Source organism: Aphelocoma coerulescens, chromosome 6 (genome assembly GCF_041296385.1).
Source record: "Aphelocoma coerulescens isolate FSJ_1873_10779 chromosome 6, UR_Acoe_1.0, whole genome shotgun sequence".
Taxonomy (NCBI): domain Eukaryota; kingdom Metazoa; phylum Chordata; class Aves; order Passeriformes; family Corvidae; genus Aphelocoma; species Aphelocoma coerulescens.
Genome location: NC_091020.1, coordinates 25,571,715 through 25,590,299, shown reverse-complemented (window position 1 = coordinate 25,590,299; position 18,585 = coordinate 25,571,715). Strand labels below are relative to the sequence as shown.

The 18,585-nt window shown below is 40.4% G+C and overlaps 1 protein-coding gene across 7 annotated transcripts in view; it reads right to left on the bottom strand.

Moving 5' to 3' along the window:
- The window catches only part of SORCS3 (sortilin related VPS10 domain containing receptor 3), a 241,436-nt gene that overhangs the window by 86,887 nt on the left and 135,964 nt on the right, over positions 1 to 18,585 (bottom strand). For all 7 annotated transcript variants that reach the window (XM_069019975.1, XM_069019977.1, XM_069019980.1 and 4 more), the window contains one exon: positions 12,810 to 12,883. In XM_069019975.1, the coding sequence (XP_068876076.1) occupies positions 12,810 to 12,883 (74 nt within the window). The remainder of the gene's footprint in view (positions 1 to 12,809; positions 12,884 to 18,585) is intronic.

Below are 18,585 nucleotides of genomic sequence, written 5' to 3'. Positions count from 1 at the left end.
CAACAAATATAACTACACTTTTGTGAAATATACTCCAAAAATTGTGTGGGTAGAAGGCCAAAGATCCTTATTCACAGCCCTGTCAATGTTTCAAAGGCCCAGCAACACAGACAGGGCATGTGCTGGCATCTTAATTTCTCAGTGGTGCCCCTGAAATAGCTCCTTATGGGGACTGAGGCTCATCAGGCAGTGTCAGCCATGCCAAGCCAGCCCTGGTTGCTCGTTGCTCCCAGGTGCAGCCACAGTCCTGGTGCTGAGGAGCTGAACATGCTGCTCCCATGCAGCTGCTGCTCCTGACTCATCAGGGTACAGCTGATCCAGGCCATGCAGAGGTACTCCTGAGGACTCATCCTAATTGAATAAGAAGCCCTTTTTTTTTTGCCAAGTCCTAGCAGTACCAGCATCAGGATATGTTGGAAATAATGAAGCATCAGCTCATCAAGTCAAGATGTTACTGTCCTGAAGATATCTCAAAGCCTGAGTGCACGGCACACCATCAGCTCTCTATCCCATAGGCATCCAACACCAACAGTGCTGCTTTGGAGAGGGCATTTCTAGACAGGAGAGAGGGGATTTACCTGGGGTTTAGAGGTCTGCAGATTTTTTGGTGGACAAGTTTTAAGCACATTCCAACACAAGGGTTTGATTCTGTTTTGCCTTCTACTGGAAGGGACACTTTTTTGCAGGACACTTTTAATATTCTAAATTTCAAGTCCCTTTAGGGAACAAGAATAAAATATATTTTTGGATTTGTGAATTTGCTTAAAATTAGTTCAGTGCCTACTGTATTATAAAGAGCAGTTAATGTTTTCCCAGTGCTTGGCTACCCTCCTTTGAAAGTCATGTACATGGGGAATTGCTATAGATTATTGCTTTGCTTTTTCATGAAACGTGAATCAGCCCTGTTCGGGATCACTTTAGAAAAGCAAAGCACATGCTCAAAGATCCTTCAGCTCAGCCTAGCAGTCCTGTAGCTGAAGATTTCACTGGAGTTACTCCTCTCCCTCAAAGGAAATGTTTGTAAGACTTGTAATATTCCTCTGGGTTTGTTTCCTAGCAGAAGTATCTTAAACCTAACCCATTCAAGAGATGTTTTACACCAAAATAAGGATTATCAGTTCACTGTGTTTAATTGCCCTCATTTGTACAAACATTTTCCAATTGTAAATATGACATGCCCAAAATGCTGAGGCTCAGTGATTCAGCTATTAACAGAGGCTGAGGCAGAATAAAGTGCCTCTGAAAAGCTTCAGAGCGAGAGCATCATTTAATAAATGAATGCAGCAGTAGATGGATAAAAATAAAGCTTAAATTGTCCAAAGAGGGGATGCCAGTATGAAACTTGGCACAGACAAGATGTATAGGATTTGCTGATGAGCCCCACATGCCTATGAGCATTGTACATTGTATTAATTAAGGAAGAATGAGTCTCTGCATTCCTTGTTGCAGGATATTGTGAAGAATCACCCTGGGATAACATGTAACATTCTGGAAATGAATTTGTGGTTCATTTCATGCATTTTGGGGAAAAACAGTATGAAAAAATAGATTTGTGTCACAAACCTTTTGTGACAGTTGTTTCTCTGCCTTTCAGACACTAACCTGAAGAGAACAAATGGCTTATTTCATTCGACTTTTAGCCATCAGCCAGAAAAGAAAGAGAGAAAGAAAGGAATGAAGAAGGATAAGGAGGAGAAACTCAGAGCAGAATAAAATACTCTGTTCTGCACCAGCAAGCATAAATGCATCATCATGTGTCCTTGCCCCCAAAAAATCACACTCAATTAGCTGCTGAGAGTGAGACGCTCATTTGTCCCAACACCACAAGAGGAAAAGACAAAGAAGCAGGAAACAAAAGGGATTCTGGCAGCAGACAGATATGCAAAGACAGGCTCTGTCTGTAGAAACAGCAAGTCTGTGTGGCTATGATTAGTAAAAGCAACAGTGACATGAGGTCAGCTGATCACCAAGTGTCTCATGAAAAGACAAGTTTGCATTCAAAACAGAAGCATCCTCACAGGCAGAATGGAGAGATGAATAAAACAGACACAGTCACTTGCAGGTCTCTGTCAGTAAAAGAGTGACACTGTAGCAGGAGAGACCAGAGAAACCACACACCTCTTGTGGGTCCTTTGCTCACACACCTCTTGTGGGTCCTTTGCTCTAAGGTAGGCAGGTGAACAAAGAATAAGGAGACAAGGCTGCCCAGGGGGCTGAGCACTAGACACACTCCCAGCTCTTCAGAATAGCAGCATCACCCCCAAAGCATTACCCTGTTCAAGTGAGAATGCTCAGGGCAGAATGCTGCAGTGGGAGTCATGTCAAGAAACAAAGTTGTATGGTCAAGCTGTAGGTAAATCAAGAGCTTCTTTGTGGGGTTCTTAATCTGTGGTTACAGAGGAGCAATAAAAGGAAAGAGAAATACAAGGCCAAATGAAAAGTAATACTCTGATGGTTTTTTATCCTCAAGGCAAATTCCAAAGTGCCAGCACACTGTTCAAATCTAATGATTTGTAGAAAGAAAAAAAAGAATTCTGGAGAAACTACTGCAGATCTAGAATGGCTTTAGGGAGTCACTATTACAGATTGCCCCAAAAATCAATATTGCAATGGAACATGGCTCCTTCCCTCAAAGATTTTCAATCAAAACCTGAAAACGAAAAATACTGTGAGCAAAACCTAAGAATCTGTCTGTACCCTTTGGCCAAAAACCTGACAGAGTTTTTGGCTTGGTTTTCTTTATTTTTTTCAATAAAAAGAAGGATTTTCTCCTATATGAGAAAACCCAGATCTACTGAAATCAGCTCTAAAGTCTACAGGTATTATTTATTATCTCCTGAGTATTTGCTGGCAGACACAGGTGAGTATGCTTCTCTCTCAAACTCACCTACAGAACTCCTGATATTCCACTAAACATGGAAATGTGCCAACCTCCAATTTTAACTGCCTTCTGCCCAATGGAGAACAATTATCTGCAAGAAAATTACAGAGCTATGATAACCACTGCTATGTCTTATTCCAATTAACTCACTACAAATATGCAAGTGAAACAGCATCACTCACTGGCTTCTCGTCCTTGTGTCAGCAAGACACAACTTACTGAATCAACATTATTTAAAAGAACCTGTAGTGCAGCTAATAAGACACTCCTTCCTGCTCTTACATTCTGATGTAGCTTCATGCTTACTGTGCTTAACAATAGCAAAATTAAACTCATCTCATTCTACAGAGGAGACTCAGGAGAATGCCAGGGAATGAAAGGATGGGAGTTTCATTTTCTTCTCTTGCCGAGAATGAATTCTGCCTCATATAACTGCTGATGAATTGTTGTTTTAAGAGAGTTTGTTAATTTACAACAAGCAGAAGGCATAAAAACGGACCTCCTTATCTTTAATGGGTGTTACTGAGCAACACAAATGGTTCACATTTAAATTAATGCAGAAACATCTTGTCTGTTTTGCCATGATAAGACTGTTCTTTCCTTGCAGCATGGGCTCAACTTCTTCTGCTAAATAAAACAACTGGTTTTGTTCAGCTTAATGCCAGGCAAATTTCCAAAGGTTCAGCAGCGGAAGTCAGTTCAGGGAAATGAACTGGAATTTTCCTGGGTCCTTCCTGATTCTTCTTGAGAAAATCTCCTTGAAGAATTTTGAGGTATCTAGTTTCAAGTAAAAATGGTCCCTGACAGTGCTGATGTACTTGGTGAGGATAAATCCTGCATTAGATTGCAACTTCCTCCAATGCAAGGATGCTGCCAGCCCCAGTTGCTGTAAAGAAACACGAGCTGTAAAGGTGCACTTCTTGATATCAAGTGGGCCATCTGGGATGAGGTCTGGGGCAAAGGGAGGATGGATCCAGAAAAGATGCTCACTCCTGATGTCTGTAGGTGTTTTGCTACTGAATGAAATAGCCAGAAAATTATGTCCATAATCAGAGTATGTGAAAAGGTCATTCCTAAACTTCTGAGAACAGCAGTGATTTTTAAAGAATTCCCAAATGTTTATCTTTCAGTCATCTGAAAACAAGAGGGATTCCCTTCCACACTGAGAATTCACCCATTTTCCCAGAAACAGAGAGATTATTATGATATAGAACAGAAGCTGAAACCTAACCCAAATTCCCCACAAAAAAAAAAAAAGTGGGAAACTATTCCTTGCTAGCCAGAATACACAAAATATGATGTTACCTTTCAGCCTGGCAGCCTGGCTTTTGATTAGCTTTTCCAAGCTATGACAGTATGGGAGATCCCCATATGCCTCAGAGGGATGCATTATTCAATATATTAATTAGAGGGCTGGCTTTCATCATTGCTTCCTACAAAGTATCACAAAGAATTACTCTGGGACTGTTCCTGACAGGCTGCAATTAATTTGTGTCTGAGTTCACGTGCATCAGGAGAGGCAGGATGAAGTCAGGCCAGGCAGACTACATGAGTCAGCAGTACAGCATTTCAGCTTCCAACACTGGCCTTTGAAACACAGAGATGGGGTTTGGAGAGCTTATTTGTCACCTTCCTGCATGAGAGGAACACAGATCCTCCCACCATGCGCTGTTCAGACAGACATGGCACTGGGATCCCATCCAGGGATCAATACAAATTGGGAGAAATATCCAACAAACTTCCTCAAAGTATTCCTGGTCTTTCTTATTAGTGGTTCATCAAGTCTGCTTCAGTCTCAGACACTTAGTCAAAAAGAGTCTGGGGGAGTTATAGAATCATCCAAGATTAGCAATGGGAGAGATAAGAGAAGAGACTGGCCCCTGGGACATAAAGAAACCTGATAGGTGAGAGACCAAAGCAAAAGGCTTTTTGCTGTCTGAAAGCACTAATTGCAGAGCAACAGGTGACATTTAGTGGTAGGCATTAGATTTAAACCAAATTAACAAAAATATTTCAGCCCTTACTTTTTGAGGCCTCAAGGAAAAAAATAACTGACAGCCACAGAACATTTAAAGACATAAATGTGCCAAACATCACAAATTGTACTAAAACCACAAAAAATCTCAAATTCTAAAAGACAGATAGTATTTATGTAAGGACATCCACAGTTACATTAGTGGAGAAGGGATAATCCCTCCTTATGCAAGATACATTGCATTTCTCAAGCAAAAGGAGGTAAGAGAGAAAAAGAAGGAGGTTAGAAAGAAAAGTCCTTCAAAGACAACTTACTCCAAAATTGCCCTTCCAGAGGATATACCCTTCATTGAAAGAACTCATTATTGCTGTGAGAGCAGCCAGAATTACAGAGGTCTATAGGTATTGTGAGACTTTATCATGTGGCACCTTTCTTATGGTTCATTTATTTAGCTCACAGGTTTTAAAGGAGAATTTAAAGTACTTAAAATTATTTCCCGTCATAATCACACAATCACACACGATCCTTCTAGCCAAGATGTTTTTAGTATGTTTTTTTGGTTGGTTGGTTGGTTGGTTGGTTGGTTGGTTGGTTGGTTTTTTCTTTAAAAGAGCTTTTAGCCCAGGCATCCATGGGACTTCATAAAAAAGTCAAACACTTGTTTTCCTAGGAAAGCAGGCAGTAAGGAGAGGAGCACCACACAATAGTAAAGCATCAGCTTCGACTTAGAGCTTACATGCCTAGTACAAGTGACTAGCTCTAACAAATTTCCTCTGTAAGATAAAGTCATCAGTCAGTATAAACATGCACCAAACCCCCAAATATTTTTGGTTTTAGTCCCGGGTAAACTAGAAAATAATCTGTAATACTTCTCCAGTAGTGTACTATGGGTTTTTTCCCACCTTCTACAGAGATGCTTTCCCAGATCCAACTATTTCTGTCAATCTCCCATAAATTTGTTCAGAAAAAGAACATGGACTGTGCTCAGAAAGGGGAATAGATGTCTGACCATCACACTGACCAAAGGCACTAATGGAACCCGTGGGGTCTGTTCAATGTCTATAAAAAAGTCCTGCAGCATTTCCCAGAGACAGGGAGTGAAGATTTCTCCTGTTCTTAGGGTCACTTAGGTTTTTATACTCTTAGATATCCATAAAATCTATCGCAGTGTCCTTGGAAAAGCACTTACCACCAATCTGTAGTTGAAAACCAGGATAGGATTATGTTTAGGAAAAAAAATATCACACACTTTGTTTCAGACTGCACTCTTTCCCTGCTTTAATTTTTTAAAAAATCATATATTGCAAAATGAAGCTTTATTCAAATTTTAAATTGACTTTAAAAGACCATCCAAAAATGGTCAAACATTTCATGACATCCCTTTGTTAAATTTTTGAGAGAAACATTTTGATAATGTTGCCATGAATTCTAAAATACCTTTCTTAACTTAAAACTTTTTCAACAAAAATAAACACTATTTCAGCCAATAAAAAAGTATCTACCTCTATATCCATGTTCCATTTATATCTCTGCCACTGAGTTACTGTGTAATCACAAGTTAGTCACCTACAGCCTAACATTTGGAAACACTAAGTATCTATAGTGCCGATGGCATTAATTGTAGGCACGCAAAATGAAATAAAATCCCTAGCTTCACAGTTTCACTTTGCCCCTTTTTAACTGAAAAGGAAAATAAAATTTGGTTTATTATCACCATGGTCTTTAATTAACTAAAGTGAACTTGCAAGGAAATCTTCCAATATATGCCAAGAATTTTTGAGAAGATCTCATCTCTCCTGAATTCGTATTACAGAGCTTGAAGCTAGAGTTTGAAAATGTCCTCAGCCTAGCACACTTCATGGTCATGGTGGCTTGAGTAACACATCCCAGATTTATGTTAGCTTTACTCTCCAGGAGAAAAACCTTCCCAGGGTGTTCTTGCCCACAGGGCATGGGAAGCAAGTCCCTTACCAGAGCCAAATGAGTCATTAGCCCAAGGGAGGCTCCACTAATAGGCACTGGGTACATGCTTTGGTGATGCTCGTAGGTGTCATCCATGGCTGCCAAACTGGAGTCATTCCTTTTATCCATAGCTCCATGTATGGTATAGTTTTAATTCTGAAAAACTCAAATGTAGGATTATTTAAGAGTCAATTTGACATTTACAAGACTTTGTTTTCCTAACACTAAACTTGGCTGTAAAAAATCAGGCGATGTTTCCCCAGCACCGTGCAATGACACCATCTGGTAGTTAATGATTAGTGGGATTTACAGGAGAGACAGGCACATGTTTGACTAACCATCTCTTTGCTGACAAACTAGGCAAGTAAAGTTAATGTCAGCTGTATCCAAAGGTCACTACTGGAACTGCTGCTGAAACTGCTGTGTGGACCAAAACTGACACTGGAATTAGGAAATATCAGTGCTGTCCCAAAGACAAAGAAATAAAAACAGACACAAACATCTGTGTGAAGGCACATACAAATCCAGATAATAACCCTTAGAAACACTGAGGTAAACCCCTTAACTTCTGCTACATTACTGTCAGACATCCAAACCAGACTCCACTATAGTCATCCTGAAATTCAGGCTGCAAATAAAAAGAAATACACTGTCTGATACTTTTTATCATCTGTTACTATCCAAAATCACAAAAAAAGACTGAAAACCTTGCCCTTGAAAGACAAAATTTGTTGTCTCATTCCTCAAACAACTGTGACAGAAAACCTTTAACTCCAAAGCATAACTTAATTTAGTGGATACGCAGCCTCCTTCTTTCTCCAGAGAAAGTGTTCCTCTCTCCCAATTTTTAATCCTCAGAGATCAAAGTGATTGTGGCTGGCATTCATAGATACAAAAAAAACCACCACAAAACAAAACAGAAATCTGGTTGATTATCACTGGGGGAAAAAGGGAAAAGATAAAATTCTGGGGAGATTTATTGAGGGAATCAGTAGTGTATTTGAGAACTGCTTAATACACCAAATTTTTCTACTTGCAAATACAAATGCTGGCCCTTGAAGCCACACTAGTGCATGTCCTATTTTCCTCATCCCAGTCTCTCCTTTCCTGCCTTGTTGGTGTTTTCTGTCCAACTTTCATCACTAGTGTGTATTTCAGTGGCTTTTACTGACTAGGTTCATGCTGCACACTGACTTCAGGGCTCCAAATATCCCCAGAGGCGTTAGAAATGCTGTGCAGATTTCTCCCTCTCTTCCACACAAATGGGTATTCCCCACTTCCCTGCTCCCAGGCTTTGACAGAATCACTCACAGTCCCAGAAAGCACGAGTAAAAAAATAAATGAGGGAAGGGAAATGTCTAGCTGTAACAAGCAAAAAAAAAAAAACAACCAAAAAACCACATCCACCACTTCATATTCCCCAGTGATGATGGAAGGCAGGAAACAGGAATGCATTCTCCAATAAAGAAAAGAAAAGCCTGGGGAGACCCTAAGAAAGGTTGTGGGTGTCCCAAGGAGTATAGTCCTGTTGTCTGCTCAGGATGGTGATCCTCATGCCTGCTCAGCAAACATAGGCAGGGCCTCCAAAGACAGGTGGACAGGGGATGATATTCAGAGCCATCCAGCTGACTGGACAGAAAACACAAGTCCCCTTGAGAAACTCTGTATTTTAAAGAATTAAGCCATAAGATGATAAAAGGATTTCATCTTTTCATTCTCTTGCACCCTCCATGGCTCTTAATCTACTACTGTAGCACTTCATATTAGAATCTGAGTACTCCACCCACTACAGCCATCAAGGTGCTCTCCTTTCCCAGTCTCACCCACAAGGTAGCAAGGGAAAGTCAGCTGGAGTCACCCAAGATGACAGGGAAAAGCTGTGGTCCATCAAAGTGCTGGGTAAATGCTCCGGTAGCCAAACTGCTCAGCCCCGTTGTGCTGCCGCAGGAAAAGGCAGAGGTAGTGAAAAGAACTTTAGGTCAGTTCAAGTCCTGTGAGTTTTTATCAGAAGAGCAACAGTACTTAGTCAGCACAGAACACACCATGTGTTTTACAGGCGAGGAAACTTCCCCAACATTTCTACTGTACAAAATATGGGCTTTATTTTTTACATCCTCCACATGGCAGCACAGGTGTCTAAGTTACAGTGATACAAAATGAACAGGGCCCAGAGGGAGCTGCAGAAATGTGTTCTGAAAGAAAAGAACATTGAGTAGGCTTTTAACAAACTTTTCACCCATGCTGGTTCCAGTTATCTTGAGTGATCTTGGAATTTCTGTATCACATTAGCGTAAACTCCCTATTTCTAGTCTTACAGGATCCTAAGTTATTAAAATCTGAGGCCAAGGCACATGGGAGCCAAATCTGGATGCCTGTACATGCATCAAGTAACACATTCTGCTCAAGCTCTGCCACTGCCATCAGTGGGTGTAGTTAACAAATGAATCACTACTACCGAAGCAGAGAACTCAAATCCTAGTTTTTTATAACTATGAGTGGCCCAGGGGTGAATTTCAGCTCATGCACAAATTTTGAGTGGGCTCAGGAACGGATGAGAGATGTCCCATGAACAGCTCAACATGTGACATCCATATGGGATGAGAACACAAAACTACAAACGAGTGAGTAGCACCAACATCTATGACTAAGGAAAGAAGTTGAATAGAAGAGCCAGGACACAATGCCACAAATTGGGATTGGAGCTTAGGCTTTGTTTTTGACCAGAGGAGAGCCATCACAGATGCTGCTTACTAGAGGTACACCAAAAAATGCAAAGTGTGTCCATGACTAACAGAGAGGTTGTGCTTACTCTGCTGAGCGAAAATTCACATCCCAATCTCACAAGCTCTGAAGCAACTGCAATTCTCTCCTGGCCTTAAGATCTCTATCTGTGAGGTCTCTCAGGGAAGGTATAATTATTCAGAAAGAACTCAGAGAGAAAAATAAGACCTCTCCCTGTCAGGTTGACTGACCCCATGAACCAGGTGAACTTTACAGTCTCCACAAGCCCATTCAAAGCAGCCTGAGAGATGAAAGTCATGTTTTGAAGGCAAACATACTCAGCAAAGCCTGCCCCAGATAAAGCCACCTGCATTCCAATCAGATGGAGATCATCCCATTTCATGAAGGATGCTTACCTGAGCCTCTGCTAATGAACAATGCAGAGCAGCAAACAAAAGAGCAGCTTACCTCATTTTGGCATCTCCCTATCATTACTATTTCAACTTCCATGGAAGTTTTAATACAGAAGTTGAATAATGTAGTATTTGATAGACTGATGGCACAGACAGCGATAGGCTGGTGACGTGGAGAGGCAAGCTTGCCAATGACACCAAGCTGAGTGCTGCAGTCAACACGCCTGAGGGAAGGGATGCCATCCAGAGGGAGACTAACAGACTTGAGAGGTGGGTCTGTGTGAACCTCATGGCTCTGGGAGAACTTACAGCACCTTTAAGTAGCTAAAGAGAGGGAGTTTTCAATTTAAAGATGGTAGATTTAGAATAGATAATGGGAAGTTCTTTATTTTGAGGCTGATGAGACAGTTGAACAGGTTGCCCAGAGAAGCTGTGGATGTCTGTCTCCTGGAAGTGCTCAAGGTCAGGCTGGATGGAGCTTTGAGCAGTCTGGTCTAGTGGAAGGCACCCCTGGCCCTGGCAGGGGGGTTGGAATTAGATGATTTTTAGGGTCCTTTTCAACCCATACCATTCTATGATTCTGTGAGCTTCACAGAGTAGTGGCTCATGTCCCTTTGGAACTTACAGCTATACCCACTTTTCTCTCTCTTTCATAGCCCAATAAAAAGAAATCAACAAATTTCTGAGGCTAAAATGTTCTTTTTTGCATTTTTTTTCTGTACAGATCTTACAAGCCAAAGCTTGCAAGCCATCACAGTTTGTAGCTTTAAAAGAAAAGGAAGGAAAAAGAGAAACAAATCAGCTAAGGAGAGTTATTATGTTCCACAACTTCAATACCTCTCATCCCTGCACTATGAATTGGTTCAAATCCCTCCCACTCCGGGAAAAACCTAATTCACTCTCTTGGGAAGCTCATTCTCAGCGGGACTCTGCTGTTTCTGAGTGGAATAAAGATTTCTAAGTTTATGTCTTATGAGTTTTAACTTGTACATTTCCTAAGAGAAAAAGGCACCTGAAACAGAGGCGTTACATAATGCACTGTTAAAAAAGAGTGTTCAAACCGTGCAGCCAAAAGACTATGAAAGATGAGGCAGACTGTGGAAAACAACACATATTTGGGTGTGAAATGGACAAACAGGCAATTTCCACTAACCATTATTATATGAAAGCAGAAAATAAGGCACAACACTACAACCTGTCCTTTAAAGAAGAGCTTCTGCTTTGTTCCCAAGTCAACTTAGCCCTTGCACTTTATCCTCCAAGAAGCCTCTCTCCCCTAAGCTCACTTGTGTTATTTGAAGGGTGGGGTAAAATTATTCCAAGGAACAGCTATTCTGCTCTGCAGAAGGATACACCAGGAGAGGATCTACACTCACCTTTCTCATGTGCACCCAGTATGAATAGTGAGATCAAAGGATTTTTGATAGTTAGGTCAGTCATCCACCTGCCACCTGAACCAGGAGAAAATATCTTCCTTTCCTACATTATGGAATTGTGGAACAGTAACATGGACAGACAAGGTTCTAGACCTTTGATATATTTTGCAGGTCCATGTGACTTAGGAGCCTTAAAACTTCCTTTCCTCAGTGTTCAAAACTTCCTCACATTGTCCAAATTCCTCAGGCACACTAAAGGAAATCTCTAGACTTGATGCCAAAAAGCTGTGTTTTAACTGTTGGAGCCTAAAGATGTTTAGAGAGATTTGCAGAAGGATGTAGGTAATTTAAAATAAGGAGTCTACCTCCAGTGCAAGGTGTGGAAACACTGCAAATAAATCTATAGATATTTTGGGCCTGGATTCCAGGGGCTTTCAATGAGGTACAAAAATTTCTATGTGAATTTGACTCTAAAATATGTAGATAGATTATATAGATATAGATATAGATGATATAGATATGTAACATGCTTTGTAATTGGGAGTCAATTTTTAAGTTTTCCAAATCTTTTTTTATTTTTAACCACCCAAAATGTTACCCTCCGGTTCCTTAATAATACAATCTTTTTTGGTCTTAAAGCCAGACACTTCTTTCAGCTATCCACAGATTCTGTAAATCAGTACTTCTACACATTCACACACACCCCATCATCTGGCATATAGTAAGTACAGCATTATGAACCCAAATCCTAAATTCAACTACAGAAGAACTACACTTTTCTTTTTCTCTCTAAAAGTCAGTTCTTGAGCCTTCACATGGTGCAGAGAAGTTTGGAAAAGAGGCCTCTGAGATGGCTGAGCCTGGAGATAGGAACTAAATTTGTTTCATCATCTGATTTTAAGACACTCTTACAATTTGAGAGGTTGACACTTGGGAAATGAGAAGGAATTGAGTCACAAAGCAGATTTTTAGCAAACTGAAGATCTTGGGCTTTCACTAGTCACTATAATGAAACTGGCTCCTCAGAGAGTGATTTAAAGCAGAGTGAATCATCCCTTCTCACCAAGATTGCATAAGGAGACTGGTCAGAGTGGCTGGCTCTGCACAAAGACTGTGTTCTAGGCTAAAGTAACTCTCTGAAGGGCTGAAAAACAGGAGGTATAATGATCACAGGCTTGTCACTGAAGCACTGGGCAGTTTCTCTATGTTACTCTAAGCAGGTGTATAACACAGAAGCAGGAGTCTTGCAATTATCAAAAGACTTGTACTTCTCTGTAAAAGACACCACGTTTTATCAGACAAGAGGTACAAACACACAGACTGTGGCACTGCCAGGTATGTACTGAGTTTATAGCACTGATGATGGACAAAACCAAGGGTACACTTCATGTTCAGGTAAAGCAACCAATCCCTTCAAGTCAGATGCCCTTCTCCCCTCCATGACCTACCCAAAGCAAGCCAAGCCAGTGCCCATAACTCACCAGTAAAACCTGTTTGGAGTGACCCGCTCGTGCATGAGCTGCCATTTCCTTCCAAAGTCCATGGAGCTGTACAGCTGAAAGACAGAAAGAGAGAAAGTATAAACATTGAGGAAGAAGAAGACTGTTGCTAGATAAAGTATTAAAATCAGCTCACATTAAAGAACATGAATGGATTGTTCACAATAATTGTACACAATTATCAATCACCCTCACTGCCAGGGGAGGCTAACAAGGCAATGTCTTCCATTCACTCTTAAACCAACTGGGCTCCTGAGATTCAAAAGTAGGTTATCTCTTCCCAAACCATGTCAAACATCTTTATGCTTCCAAATTTCAGCTGTCAATACATTCACTGTGACTGCCATATAACAAAGCCAGCCATCCCCCTGGCTTTTGTTGCTTAATAGGAAGCAGGTGATATGTGAGATCCTAGTATCAAATAGAACAAGAGACAAATCAGACTAGTCAACATGACTCTGAGGAGGTAGTGACTCTATATTCAGGGTCATGCTATGATTTGGCCTTACGAAGTGAATCAGTTCTCTTCTGTATTGAAAAGTAAATTGCTCCTAACTTATATTTTCTAATATTCAGAACGAGGTCTAAATATTTAGGTAAGTCAGAAATCAACCTGCTCATTAGTTAAACACCAAAGATAGTGACGTGACTCTTTTTGGAAGCCAAATTTTCAATATAATGATCTTTCTGAGTCTTTCTGGTTAACAAATGACACAGCTGTAATGTAATCAAATTTCCATGCAACTCCAGACTGAGTTTCAGACATGTTTGCTTCATACATACTCTGCTTAATACCACAAACACCATTCTTCATAGAAATATTTTCTTACCCACAATTCATCCTCTCACAATTGAAATATATGTAAGCTCCTTTTCTCCAACTTTGTGCAAGTTTGGTTCTTCAGAGAAAAAAATATGCTTTGAGAAATAACTACTATGCTTTACTACTAGATCACAGAGAACTAATTATCAGGCAGTATTTTGAACAAGATTTCAAATAAACCTCATTTGATTTAAATTCTGGCTTAAAAAAACAAGAGCTGATTGCCATCTAAGGAGGTAGACAACAGAACTGAAAAACTTTAATGTTTGTAATAGCCAAATTTAAGTTCTTAATGGAAAAACTGTATCATTTTAGTACAGGTTTTGCATTGCATTTGATTTGAGTAACTGGATTTGTAAACTGGAGGCAGGTCCATGCTCAGATTGGAAGGGTTTACAACCTAGTGATGTGTCCCGTGGCACTGCTGTGATGGATGGCTAAGTGTGACTGGAAAGATAAACTACGTGTGTTCACACCGAAAATTAAAGTTTCTTGAATGGGCAGTATCTTTGACCACAGAGATACAACAGCCACACAGACCTGGACTACAGATTAATTTGAAAAGATGATTGGAAAGGGCTGTTTGAGCAGTGTTCAAAGCCTGAGGCAGTTAATTAATTCTTGCTATGTTTGTACCCAACTATACAAACAAATCACTGTATAGCCAGCAAAAGGAAATTCAGAAACTCAAATCCAGACTCCATCAAGGATAAAGACAAAAGACTCAGTCCTTTGCATTTATGCCAATAGGAACTCCAGTTTGGCCAGTAACAGCTCAAGCTGCCAGTAAAACACATGAGGGGAAAAGAGATGGAAGCAGACATCCTTCAGTCTTCATGTTAAAAAGGGTTCCAATTACGTAGACTTCACTCCAGCCAACATCACTGAGCTTGTGGTAAGAAATATTAGGAAAGATTTTCTGCCCCATGTTGTTCAGGAGATCAGACATGATCTGAATATTTTTATTTGGCCATATTTCTTAAGCACTGTCTCTAGACAGGGTAACATACTGCACTAAAAGCCCACAATAGCCAGACTTCCTCTGCTTTTCAGGTGATTGTCTAAAAAAATATGATAGAGTGTCCTCTGCCCCAAAAGGAATTCTGTGTAGATACAAAATAAAGCAACAAAGCATCCTTTGTCTTTTTTAATTAAAGGAGCTGGGAAAAGAAAATTCCTTGTCCAAATTCGAGATTAGGTTTATGAAGTAGGCATCAATATTAAGGTAACTAATTCTCAGAAACACACAGGTTTTTAAAAACAATAACTGAGAATCCACACTCCAAAGTCAAATTCTACAGTCCTACAATTCTGCCCTGACTTTAGCACAGTGCCTGCCAGGAATATTCCTTGAGTCACTGGACGTGGTTTACACACACAAGGACCTCAGCACAGACTGAGTTGCATCAGTTGCATCAAACAACTTGGGTTATCCTTTATGTGTCCTGACTACAGGTGCAACTTAGCCAGGCTTCGGGCAACTTAGTCCCAGTTAAGTCATGCTCACAAGCAAGTCCAAGTGGGTCTAGCATCCTCATTGTATTCCACAATGGATTAACCATTCTCACCATGAGAGGAAAGGATTAGCAAAATACATCCATTTCCTTCGATTCGCTTTTATCTTTTGCCCCTGGCATTTCCTTTCATTTTGCAGCAGCATAACAGCAGTAGCTACAGAAAGCTCACTGACATGAAGCACAATCTCTTTCTTACTACTCATGTCTCCCAGTGTCTCTTTCAGGGAGCTTCCTGCTCTATATCAAGTTAAAAAATAGAGACCAGCTATTGGTCTGGGGTTTTTTTCCTTCCTTTTCTCTATTAAAGCTCAGACTGACTGATGTCAGAAGGATTAAACTGAACTTGCAGCCTTTATGTGATTTCAGATAAAGAGATAAAAAGGATATTATTCATTTCAATAACTTTTATTTATTATTCACCTACTCATTCTAGGCATCCACTTCAAATTTTAAACAGATGACTGAGTTTTAAAGCTGTATGACAGAACAAATCCCTAAAAGGCTTCTCTGGCTTCTCTGGCCCAATTCACTTTTATAGTATTATTTACAGATGCAAATGCAAAGGTTAATGTTGAATAAATAAATAAAACATAAAGTGATTTCTAGTATGCATTAAAATTGAATATATACATAAACTTTTTGTTTATCTCCCTTCACAGGAGAAGATATGCTTTTAGAAAAGACAACAAATTTACTGGCAAGTACAGCAGATTTCAACAGAAATTAATTTGTCCTAAGGCTGAATACTAAGCAAAGGAAATAAATTATGTAGGTACGGTGCCAAGATTTTCCCATTTTAAAGCTCTGCTCTGGCTCTTTAGTGACAAGTAATCTCTGGCATTTCCACCTCACGGAGCACTCCAACACATTGGTTCAAGAGGGGTGGATTCCAGCACACCACAAGGGTGTACTGTGAGGGCATGGCCTTTCTGAAGCCTCCTTCTGCTATTTGATTTATTCTGATGACTGAAAAATTAAGACCACTATGGGACTTTATGTATGGGCTGGTCTTGTCTCTTGATGCAGCTAAAGAGTGGCATGCAGAGGATTTGACTCTGCCTCTACTCAGGAGCCTGATCAGACCTACCACTTAAAATACGAAAGGCTGCACCATCAAGGAGGTAAATAGCAAATATTTATCCAAAAAGCATCACGATACTCCCCACTCAAGGATTGTAGCACCAAACATATCACATCCACCAACACAGCCCTGCATTTCACCAAGAACACAATCTGTGCGAGGAAAGACGTTGGCAGCCCCAGTGATACACAACTCTGTTTCCCTACAGGCCAGACCTTAACTCCTGCTTGTTTTGCTCAGCACAAATCTGAACCATAAGGATATTATGTACCATAGGCAGAATGCTTTGTCTTCAAACTCCAAGAACACAGGCAACATTTTATTTCACACCAGCATTGTTTCCAAGTAAATTGGCAAGCCCCTTAGAGAAGGAGCTTTATCCCCGGTGTCAGATTCTGTGCCACAAACACAAGCAACGTGCCAGAAACACATTCAGAACTACAGAACTGTTAAGAAAAGAGCTGTACATATATGCTTGCACAGTGTTTCATATGAAAAACGCTGTTGTAATTCTCCAGTACAAACTCTCAGGGTGACACATCATGTTGGCTGGCTTGGAAGATCTTGTTCAGGGTTGTGGGTAATTTGCTTTGGGTGTTTTGTTTATTTTACCAATGATAGCTAGCAAAAAAAACAAAAAAAACAACAACAACAACAGCAACAAAACAAACAAACAAAAACAGAAAAAACAGAAAAGGATTGTTTTCCTGGAGAAGTAAAGCTGCTCAGAACTGGAACAGCATGAGAAACTGGTCTGCTTCAATTCCACTTATGGAGAGAGGGGAGAAGAACAAGCAAAGGAGGAAACATATGGAAATCCCAGGAAGAGACTCAACCCCCTGGTGTTAGTTATCCATGTCCAAGCTACTCACCAAGGCTCATCTTCAGACAGGCAAGAAACTTCTAAAATTGCTTGTTATTCAAGCTTTAGAATTCTCCACCTCTCTTGACAGATATTACAAAAAGCTCACAGTGACTAGTGCAGAAGGAGATGACCCCACCAGAGACACATGATCTAGCTGAGATGGATTTCATGATCGATTCCCTGTTCTCAGGCTGACCTGCTTGGTCTTCATGGGGGAAGCACACAGAAGAATGAAGACCGAAGGCAAGTCAAGGAAAGACCAAGCATACAATAGCCTGGGCACACTTTACCACTCCAAGAAGCACATACAGATGTCACTTACAGACTGAAAAGCAACAGACAATGGACTAAAGAAATTCACAGAGCTTTGATATTTATAGACTTTCACGTCTACACCCATAAGAAGAAGGGCACCAGGAACATACATAAAAACTTATAAGCAAATAAAACCAAATATTATTTGTTGCCATGAAATCAGGTCTATTGGCCTGAGCAAACATCTGGCGAGACTCTCCAGAGTTTCCTGTCTGCAAGCCATCCAGGAGTGCAAATGAGGTCAGATAAAGTGAGGAAGAGCAGCTGAACTACATGCATTTAGAGGAACAATTCATTTGTTACATAAAAAAGTACACTTTCTCCAGACAATACATACAGCTGATGATGGAAAGATGCATTCAAAATAAATGCAGCAGGGCGAGAGTGGGTCTAGTGCTAATAACTTGGCAGCAGCTGACACATGCTGGAATAGGAGGGTCACATTAGCCAGGCCTGTTGGCCTCAGAAGAGAACCATCCCAAGCAGTAGCTCAGATTGCTTACATGAAAAGATGGCTCTGATCCCAGAAAAGTACAAAGCAAACTAACACCTTCTCAGTCAGAGCTGGTGGGAAAAATCTACAAGATGTGTGGAGGGTTCCTGCCAAAAAATCAAACCGGGGCAGAAGAAAAATAAAATTAGGTCAACATTTCTGTAGGAAATTGGACTGCATGCAAAGGACAACGCAGAAAAGAAAGTCTGTTGCAGGGTCTTAAATTTTCTCTACAGAAGGAAAATTACCACGATCACTAGAAAAAAAATTAAAGAAAAAGCTGCAAATTCTCAGAAAACTGCAAGGTATATCTTCTCTCTGCATTTCTGTGTTACAGATGAAACTGCAAAAGAAGAAGGGTGCCATCATTAATATTTCAGAAAGTTCATTCCTAGAAGGAAAATGAACTGAAGGAAAAATTCACAACACTTTTCAGTCTCTAGAGTACAGAACAGATAAGCAATGTCTGATAACTGCCAGTTGAACACAGGATAGATTCAGTATAGCCATGAAGACAGGTATTAGTACCCCAGAAACACTCCCTACTTCTTTACCACAGCTTCCATATTTGCTTTTTTAAGGACAGATGGATACCCCTCCCTTTCACAGCATCAGTGCAACGTTTAAACCGTGGGGTCTGTACAAACCCCTTTCTATGGTTCTC